We start from the raw sequence: 11,172 nt of genomic DNA, 5'->3' as shown, positions 1-11,172 counted from the left end.
ATAATTTATTTCTTTTGCAAATAAAATTAGCAATTTCTTCCTGTTAAGCATAAATTCATATGATAACTTGTTTTTGCATTTATTCTACAGTAAAATAAGTTTTTATTTTTATTTATTTATTTGCAGTTTGTAATGTAGTTTTTGTAATATGCTTGATAGTATATAGAGATGGGAATAAAGAAAACTTTGACTAAAACGATTCAATGTCATTAATTAAAAATGAAGCAGGCTTTGGTGTACCAGGGAAAGCTCAAATCATCATCAAAATAGATGAAATCAACAAATATTACAATAACTATATTTACATGATTAATCATGGGGGAGCCAGGGCAGTCCTTAAATCTTCCTTGTGATAGAAAAACCAACACTTGCCTGTCGTGCCTTGCCAGTGGCCACCTTAAATATCTTTTTTCTCAGGGTGAAAAATTTTACCCTCTTTGCCCGAAATGCTGCCAGCATCAGGCCTCTGCTGAACATATTCTGGACTGTTTAGGATTTCATTGGGGAGAAATTTATTCTTCTCCCTTCCTCGTTTTGGACTTTCTTCTTGTCAATGGATTTTTGGATTTGGTCTGACTTAGTCAGACCATGGAGATTAGCAACAACAACAACATGATTAATAATTATACATAATTTTCAAATCTGAAAGAGCATTCAGTGACTTTTTATGAACACATAATTTTCAAATAAAGTCACTGAATTTTAAATATATATAATATATATTTAAAATATATATATATATATATATATATATATATATATATATATATATATATATATATATATATATATATATATATATATATAAATTTTAATATATGTATATATATACTAAACATTGTATTTTACAGTACAACATATTTATTTTTTTATTTAAGTTGGATGTGTAGACGCTAAAGTACTTCTTGCTCTCTACATGATCAGGTAGAATTAATATGAATAGGTTTATTATTTTAATAATAGCTTTTAATTATGAAAATGATTAGGTGATGTATGAAGCAGGGAAAGAGGAGGCACTGATAGATAAAATAGAACGTGTCAACTAGCATTTGAATTTATATTATGCATATGTAAAAACATTTTTCTGGAAAAAATATAATTGATGTAAAATTACTTTATAAGAACTGACATATGCTTTGACAAAAAATTATTTTGAAACATCCTTTTTTTCAGTTACAGAATCTTCTAATGGCGTGCATATGAAGAAAGAAAATACTGAACAAAGTTTAGTGAGTATCTTTTTTGACTGTTATTCCTTGATTATTGTTTATTCTATTGTTCAGGAATTTTGTTTTTAATTTAGTGAAGTTGACTTTCTTTAAATACAGGTTTCTGTGATGCTCGCATACATTCAGATTACTATTTTAGTACATTCTACCAACTAGTAAAGCATTGAAATTGATCTGTTTTTAAAAACAGCCTCTGATATAATTGAGTTTTATATTTTTATTTCTTTGTTTCTTCCATTTAGTGTAATTTGTTATCTTGAATCTTTATTTCATTAATCTGGTAATTTTATTTTCTAATTTATGAAATTTCATTATTTAATTAATTAATTGCTGATTAATTAGAGAATTTCATGATATTTTTCAAAAATAAGGATAAAGAAAAAGGATTTGTGCAACATCTTAATGTTTAAAATGTGGTTTTGATGATGTTGATTTAATTGGCATATAATTTTTTTAATGACATTTTTTTGTTTGGTTACCAACAAAATTTCTCAATGTGGTAGTGAAAATAAACCATTTTCATTATTTACTCTAATAATTACATTCTTTTCCGTTGTTGTTCAAAAATTGAAGATATGAGATTAACAATACATGAAACAGAACACGTGCCTGGATATTAAAATAACATGACTTTTTCTATCCTTATAATAAGCAACATTTAGAGTCGAAGTGAAGCAAGTTGAGATGTGTAGTCAGGAAAGTGAAGATGGCAATGAACCGTGTATTTCAAGAGATTGTGATAGTGAAAGTTTAATACAATATGTTGAGACAAGTCCCTTGTTTAATAATTTTCTTTTCTTTTTGAGTTGTCAACAATAGCTTTAAATGTCTATTACAATATGATTTTTTTTTTTTTGTGTGGGAGGGGAACTAAGGACATCAAATTATGTATATTGAAATTAATTTGAATACAATCGATATTCATGGAAAATCAGCTGGTTTCTATAAGTGAAAAATATTTATTAATAAAGTAAATTAAAATTCTTTATTTTTTTTTACAATTATTTCCTATAGAAGAAACTAACTTTTTTGCAGACAATTGAATTTTTTTAAAAACATTTTTTAAAAATGTGTTTTGATATATCAATAATGTATCACAAATGTTAATTAAATTTAAAATTAAGTCTTGTTCTTAGGACTGAAGTTATTGCAAAAGTGAAATGTACTTAAATTTAATTTTTAAAAATCGTTTATGATGTCAATTTTTTTTATTGCTTTGTTATTGATAGTATATTAAAATGTTTATTTTATAGGATATAAGCTTACAGTATCAAATTTTCCCTGATGAAGTACTAGGATCAGGCCAATTTGGTATTGTCTATGGTGGTAAATATGTGTAAATTTTCTGTATAATTTTCGAATGCGATTGATTATTAGCACTCTGAAATTTAAAATGTTTCTTGAACGTTTCATCCTAAAGGAGTACACAGAACTTCTGGTCGAGGTGTTGCCATCAAAGTTATTGATAAAATGAGATTTCCTACCAAGCAGGAAGCTCAGCTGAAGAATGAAGTTCAGATTCTTCAAAACATTCATCACCCAGGAGTTGTAAACTTAGAGAAGATGTTTGAAACAAATGAAAGAGTAAGTTTTTTAGAAAATATTTTAATTATGTCTTATATAAGTTTGAAATCAAAACTGTCCAGATTTAAATATATGATGTAAAAATCTGTATATAAAAAAAGCAGTAAATAATCAAATAATTTTAATTTCAATGAAATATTTGAAAAATGATTCTCAGCCACACTTGCACAAAATGGAATTTCAGTTCAATGAAAATGTTGATTGAATAAAAATATATATATAAAACTATTATATATATATGAAACAATATATATAATAGTTACATAATTATTGAATGCAAGAGTTCATTTAATTACTGTGAAACACAAATATATGTAATGATATTTTAAAATCTAATTTAAATTCTAATTAGTTTCCAAAGATTTATCTTAATTTAGCCCATATTAACTTCATTCTAAAATGTTCACTTATTTTTAAAAAATCAAATTCCAACTTTTTTATTTAATTAGTTGCTCTAAAATTGCTGAAATCGACAAGTTCCCACACTCCAAGTGAAGGGATAAAAATTACATGTTTGCAAATTCTTTTTAAAAGTTACCAAGATTTCCCTATCCTAAATCGACATGCGTACAGAAAATCCTTTCAGAATGGTATATTAGACCAGAGATAAATATTTCTGCCTCTTTTTTTTATGCTTCTTCTGCTCTTATATGACTTTTAATGGACACCAATTTTGTCCACGTTCCCTGTACAAATTATGCCTCAGGGGATGGAATAAAAGCAAAGTTTAAAAAATTTGAAATGTCTTCTCTCTTTTTGGCTATGACACTGCTAAAAAACATATGTATTATATGCATATCATTTTTGAAGCAGAAGGCAGTTTCGAAGACAGTGAAAGAACTTTCGATATTTTAACTTCGTTTTATTGCATCCTGGGAGACAGGATTTTTTGCACAAGCAGAAGCGATGAGAACAGAATATCAACATGCAACTCTGCCTAGAACGCTATCTGGAAAAAAAAAAAAAAAAAAAATTATGCTAGTGCTAAAGGTTAAAAAAAAAATAATAATAAGTGGAGGAATGAAAATGAAGTTTGTTATACAATGCTATCCAAAATCAAATCATGCCAGTTATATCAAAATGACATAAACATAGAAAAACGTTTTAAAGCAAACTAAGAATGTTAGTGTTAAAATATTATACTGAGCCAAAGTGTTAAACATACAGTGATTAAAAGGCTTTATTTAAAAAGAAGAAAAAAGTGATGTTGGGAGTTGAAATGTGAGTATTTAAAAATTTTATGAAAAAAATCTGCAAGATAATGGAATAAAAAATCAATTTCAAAAAATTAAATGTTTTGATCCATATTGTGTTTTAAAAGAGCAAGTATATCATATATTATAGTTAACATGATTTAGGTGAGATTCATCTCATTGTATTGCAAATACATGTCAACTTTTGATGAATGAATTAAGCATCTTTGCAGATCCAAACTTGATATAATCAATAAGACTTAAATTTGTATTGTATTAAAATGGAAAACTTCAAGAAATTTAATAAGAAAAAAATTAATTCAGCCTGAAGACTTTATCAAGGGTTTGGTTTCTTATAGTTTCACCAGATTTTGCTTTTAATGCATATAATAGGAGAGAGTGTAATTGCACTTCCTTTTTTTTTTTTTTATGTTTTCTAAATTTCTACATTCAACTGCCAGTTATATTTTTATTATGAATTGCTATTTATATGGTGAAAATATCATATTATACTTATATAAGGTTGCTATAATTTTTTTTAAACAAAAACAATGATTAAAAAAAAACTTTTTGAGCAATAATAAAAGATCTTAATATTTGAAAGTTTCAGTTATATTAAACTATTATATTACATTTAAAAGTTCTCATATTGAAAATATTATCCATTAATTCTTTTTTCATATTCTTCTCTATAAGTAAAATTTTTACACTTGCTTCAGGTAATGTTATAAAATTATTTCATTTCAAAATTGCTTTTTGTAGTTTACTACTGTACCTATTTGAAAACATTTCATAAAGTTGAGTTTTTGGAAAATTTAACTTTTGATTTCATTTTATTAGTGAACTTGATTATTTTTACTTCTGATTCCATCTTTACTAGTGAATCTGACTATTTTTTATCTAAGTTTTTTTTTTTTTTTTTAATTCTTGAAAGCAAGATTTCCAAAACCAAATCATTGTAATATTTTGTCTAATATATTTCTTCTTTATGGTGTCTGCATTAATGTAGGAATTTAAAGTGAAACCCAAATGTGAAATAGTTTATCTGCTTTTAATTGGATTAAAATCAGTGATTTTAAATTGATAATTTTGTTCAAAAGAAATATTTTTATGCAACTTGATGTTCTTGACAATGAAAATCCTTGAAATTTGAACTGTAAATGAGAGATTTTTTTCCCTTCTGAAATAAATATTATATGTGGTGAAAAATTTCATATACATTTAGTATACTATAAAATTCATAATAAATACCTAAATGAAAAAAATTTGCAATTAAATTATTTTTTAAGTTAATAAAGAATAATTGGTGTATTGTCAGGAAAAGCAATTATATTTTCGGGAAAAGCAATTATATTTACTCCAAATGTAACGTAATGTGTCAGTGATCATTTTTGTGAATTTATTTTCATTTTAATATATTTAATATAAAAATATATGGAATGTTGTATAATCTGACATATATGATGTTTTCCATGATGACTAGCCTTTAAAAATATATTATAAAAAAATAGATAAAAATATGTTTAATTCATGCATGATATAAATATCATTGTGTAAAATTTCATATCTTTGCAGTGAAAAGAATTTTAATGTATTTTTATCTAAATCTGTAAAAAGAAAGAAAAAAAAAAAAGTAAACAGTAGTTCTATGGAAAAATATACATTTTAAAAGTAATTTTTAAGGGTTACAGTTTTTCAAAACTATGCATAGTATACATTTTTAGAATTGGTGAAATTCTACCTATTTTGGGAGATAAAAATATTTTTTTTTAAATGATTTGTTGATGGTATAAAACATCCCGGTTACATTTAAAGTATATTCAAAATGCCGAAAGGATTTTTAGATTGTGTGTAAAATAGAGAAATCTATTTTACATTTAATTATTAAATCTATTTTACATCTAATTTATTAAAATTTGATTATTGCATCATTTCTAATCTGACAGATATTTGTTGTAATGGAAAAATTGAAAGGTGATATGTTGGAGATGATTCTTTCAAGTGAAAAAGGAAGGCTTTCCGAAAGGATTACCAAGTTTCTTATCTATCAAGTAAGTTTTAATTTTGGTCTTTTTTGCACACTATTATACAAGGTAAGTTTGACCTAAGCTATAAAAAAAAGTATGTGGATCATAAAATAAGGTTTTGTTTGTTTGCTTTTTTATCCACATGGATTCTTTTATTACTCTCTTTTGTTTGATAGAATAGATCAAACTTATCCTTTAAAGCTTAAATTGTTATCTGGTTATAAGGATTGAATTATGTAATCAATTTTTCTTCTGCTTTTTAGTGAGCTAGAGTTATGAAGTTTTCAACATTTGTGTTTTTTCTCTGATAATAAAGAATTTCAGTTTCTTCAGAAATTTAATTTCAGCTAAAGAATAAATGCAATACATAGGATCTTATTAATAAAAAAATGCTTTTGAAATTTCATATTATTTATAATATTAATATTAATAATATTATTTATAATATAAATAAAAAATTTAAAAAATAGAAATGAAAATGAGTAAATTATATTTTATAGTACTTTAATGAATGATTTTAAAAAATTGTTTATAAAATTTGCTGGCCACCTTTGACAGTTAAATGTTCACCCAAAACATTGCTTTTCCTGGCTATTAATATGTAATGGAAAACTGATTAAAATTTTCTTCATTTAATATATAAAAATAAATAAGAAATGAATGAAAATTTTGATGAATATATAAATTATTTTTAAATGTAGCTTTAAATTTAAGGAATTTAGTATTTTATTGAGGTTAAATTTATATGCGAGGTAATATTTAACAGCAAAAAATTAATAAATATACAAATTATTTATATTGGATAAGAAAATAGTATAGTGTTAAAAACCTAAATATGAAGCAAAACTTTAAAAAAATTATTTGAAAAAAAAAAGTGATCAGTGCCAGAATTGTAGAATTGTAAAATTTGGTATGCGGGTTAATGATTGAAATTCATGCTAGGTTTTCTTCATTGTAGTATTAAGCATAAAATTCATTATGAGTCACTACCCTCATAAGTTGGATAGGGGCATTATAATGCAATTTCTCAATTACAGGTTGTTATTCCCTTTTAAGAATTCTTAATTTCATTGATTTCAGTAGAACTAAATGATTGATGGAAATAATATTTGTTTTCGTAATTAGATTCTGATGGCTCTGAAGCATTTACATTTGAAATGCATTGTTCACTGTGATTTGAAACCAGAGAATGTTTTACTATCTTCAGATTGTGATTTTCCACAGGTAAATATTCCTCATTTCATTCTTAATATTTTAACTGGATGCTTGTTAAAGAATCCCATTTTTTTTATGGAAGGTTTGATTACTAAGAAGTTGGTTGTTATTAACTTAAAGAAAATAATTATAAAGATCTGTGCTGATTAGAAATGGCTCTAACTTCCTTGTAGTGATAAATAATGGATGGAAGAAAATAAATTACACAGAATGGAGCCTTATGTGTTGTTCTGAACATGACTAATCATATATCAGGCATGATCCAAGAAAGATGCTAGTGGTACCACACAGATTTATAAAAGGATTATTTCATAGGATTTATAAAGGATTATTTCATAAAAGGATTTTTTTTAAAAGTTATTATTACACATACATTTAAATATCAGCACACAATATATGCTCATGTCACATCTATCAGTGTAAGAGGAAGTTAATGCTTTGTGTCATATTACATTTACAAATAGTGGTGTTAGTTTTGACAATATAATTTCCATCATAATTGAAATGCCATTATTTCTTTTAAGAAATAATTCATCACTAACTCATTAAAGACAAATTTGATTAGGCAAGATGATGTTAATTGCATTGATGTAATCAAAATTAGTCATTGAGTTTTTTTAAACATTTTTTTAATTGTTGCTTCCTTCTTTTTCACTTTTTATTACAAGTGTATTAGAAAATTTTATCCATATACTGCAGGATTAATGAAATTAAAAAAAAAAAAAAAATCACAAAACAATTTTTTCTTGCATTTTTTTTTTTAAATATTTGAATATTAGTTTGTAAAAAAGGGTGAATATGCAACCTAATTTTTAAACGTAGTAAAATTATTTTACATATCATATGCATTTATATAGTATTTCATCATAATGATAATGTATTTTGCCTGAGACACAAAAAAATAATTATAGTTAGATATAATTTTCTTTTATAAAATTTACAAATTCTCTGCCTCAATCATTCTTTTCTCCATTTTTATTAATGGGAAATTTGTTCCTAAGTTGGTGAACATCCTTTTCCTGCCATTATGAAATAAATGATTCATGAAGGAAGAGTAGAACATCTTGGAGTATAGAGGGTGGAGAACTGACAGTGGGTGGGTTAGTTCAGGATTATTTCATCAAATTGATGACTTAATTGGCCTGTGATCATTCTTCCATCTTTTAAACACCCTCATTTGTGTATTGATATTTTTTTTCTTGAAAAATCTAAAATATCTCAAAAGCACAAAACTCTTTCATTGATGGATAAAATGGGAAGTTAAAGGAAAAAAAAAATTAGAGGATAAACAGAAATAAAATTTTTTAAAAAGAGGTTTTAATGTTGAGAACACTGTTCATTTAAGCAAGAAAAAAAAAATTTCAAAGAAATTGCATGAACCAAAAGGCAAATTTCCTGAAGTCGGATGTTTTGATTTAACTTCGATTATATGTCATTTGTGCCAGTCCATATACCATTTTTATGTCTTTCAGACCCTTGAAAGACATAAAAATTATATTTTTCTGTATTCATGTTTTAAAGATTTTATAATTATTGATAAATTTCTGTTATAATATTTAAACAAATTATATTTTATGTAAAAGAAATGGTTTTTCCATCTTCTCATAATTAAATAAAATTACTGATTTTGAAAGATAAATTCTATATTTAATATGCATCTTAAATTAATTGTATCATAAATGCTTACCTTTTTCTAATAATTTTGTTTTGTCCATTTTTGGATTTTTTTTTTTTTTTTTTTTTTTTCTCCTCAACAGGTGAAGCTTTGTGATTTTGGTTTTGCTCGTATTATTGGCGAAAAATCTTTCAGGCGATCGGTAGTAGGAACTCCTGCTTACCTAGGTAAAAAATTTCCCGAGTGTTTGGTTAAATGTAGTTGAATATGGGAAAATAATACTAATTATATTATTTTTTTCAGCTCCTGAAGTTTTAAAGAACAAAGGTTACAACAGGTCTTTAGACATGTGGTCTGTGGGAGTTATAATCTATGTGAGGTATACTGTACATAATCTTTTTGTAGACAGACACTTTTGAATTTTTAGTGCTTTGCTGCTGTGCACTAAAAAATTATTTTCTTTATGTTTCTTTATGTTCAACTTATATGTTTCTAGAATCAGTGGTGCACTGGAAGTGAACATATTTGTTACTAGATAGCAATGACAGGAAACATTCTCGCACTATCACAAAATTTATACATTAAAGTCGATAAATTAACATATTTAGTCTAAAATGATATTACTAATTATAGTATACAAATATTATACATATTTAAGAAAGTAAGAAATATTAAATATCAATGCAAAATAATATTGAATTTTTAATTAGTTTTTGTTGGGACTAATATATTGGAGCTGTATTGTTAATTTGAGAATTTTTTAATCGAACTTAAAATAAAATACAAAAGGGCAACCATTTTCAATATTTTTAAAGAATATTTCTTATTGACAAAAATTAACAGCTGAAATGTACAAAAATATATTGCATGTGGTTTTATTACTTTGTGAATAAGTCATCAAGCATTTTAGTTCTCTTGACAGTCGTACAATCTATCAATAATGATTTCTGCATTCCAAATCATTTACTAATTCTCTTTCACTTGAACAAAATATATAATATTCGAAGTTCCCCACAGATAGTGAATTTCTTAATTTGTTCATAATGATCTTCAGCTTTGAAAATGCCCTTTCACTGCATTTTTTAGTGAATGATAAAGTGTAGATGATTTTATACAGTTCTTAAAATTTGTCATATTCTTTATCTTGAAGTCTGTGTGATGCTAAAATGTTAACATGCATGTTATACAACTATAGCAATTTAACTTTGGGAATTTTTGTGTCTTATCAGTATTTTAAATGGTAGCCGACTAATTTTTATGCTGTTTTGTTTTTAATTTTACCAATTAAAAAAATATTTTATGCATAATTTTCAACAATGCTTTACAATATTATATTGAAAATCAATTCAATTTCCATTAAATTCGTAATTCTAATAATGTTCTGCTAAAAACATGGGTACATATTCTCTTTTAATACTTGTGATATAAAACTTTCTTTTGTTGTAACAAAATGTAATCAATTTTCATTGTTTCACTAGTTTTTTAATCTAATTTTTTTCTTTGTTTCTTCTAATAAATTTACTTATTAGATAGTTTAGCAATGCTATTTTCATAGATTTATTTTTAGTCATTCCTTTACATTTCCCTTTACCTGGTTATTATATTATTCATTTAATTGTTAACAATGACCTTTGATGACAAATTAATTGGCTGTGATTGTTATTGCCAAAATTTTCAAATATTTTGTTTCTTCTGTTTAATAATTTTTAACTTTCAAATTTCGGTGGACATGCATTTTGTGCTATTTTAACCAGTTTACTGTTTAGACCTCTTTGGAAAATACATATCTAAATTGTCATAAACATATGTGTATTATATAAATATAATAGTTGTCATTGAATAAGCTTATAATGCAAAATTTTGTACTTTTTCCATGATGAGTATACTTGTCAAAAAGAGCTAGCTGGTTAAAATTCTTATATTGTTCCAGTAAACATATCCCTAGTTTTCTATTATTTTGCCTAAATTTGAAGTTTTATATGAAATGGAAATGATTAAAATGTGACTAATAAAAAAAAATATTTGCAGAAGCTAATTAAAAATGGGTCCATTATAAACATTTTTTATCATCGCTTCATTTTCAAAATGAAACTTAATTGTAAAAACAAGAAAATTTCTATGGTTTTTTTATTGATGTTTTCAATGATGCTAAATCAACTCATCATGGAAGAATAAAATGTATCTTCATTCTTATATCATTAACAATGAAAAAGATATCTTGGATGAAATATTTCTAGCAACAATGAAAATAATTCAATTTTTTTTTTTTTACAACAGTTGAAAGCATATTGCTATGAAATAAGTTTAAA

The 11,172-nt window shown here is 25.0% G+C and overlaps 1 protein-coding gene across 3 annotated transcripts in view; it reads left to right on the top strand.

Moving 5' to 3' along the window:
• The window catches only part of LOC129989458 (serine/threonine-protein kinase D3-like), a 55,803-nt gene that overhangs the window by 38,134 nt on the left and 6,497 nt on the right, over positions 1-11,172 (top strand). For all 3 annotated transcript variants that reach the window (XM_056098030.1, XM_056098021.1, XM_056098013.1), the window contains 7 exons: positions 1,174-1,229; positions 2,483-2,555; positions 2,650-2,813; positions 5,953-6,057; positions 7,159-7,257; positions 9,006-9,090; positions 9,167-9,242. In XM_056098030.1, the coding sequence (XP_055954005.1) occupies positions 1,174-1,229; positions 2,483-2,555; positions 2,650-2,813; positions 5,953-6,057; positions 7,159-7,257; positions 9,006-9,090; positions 9,167-9,242 (658 nt within the window). The remainder of the gene's footprint in view (positions 1-1,173; positions 1,230-2,482; positions 2,556-2,649; positions 2,814-5,952; positions 6,058-7,158; positions 7,258-9,005; positions 9,091-9,166; positions 9,243-11,172) is intronic.

The sequence above is a fragment of the Argiope bruennichi genome, chromosome 2 (assembly GCF_947563725.1).
Source record: "Argiope bruennichi chromosome 2, qqArgBrue1.1, whole genome shotgun sequence".
Classification (NCBI taxonomy): Eukaryota; Metazoa; Arthropoda; class Arachnida; order Araneae; family Araneidae; genus Argiope; species Argiope bruennichi.
This window is presented reverse-complemented; position numbering and strand designations above follow the sequence as displayed.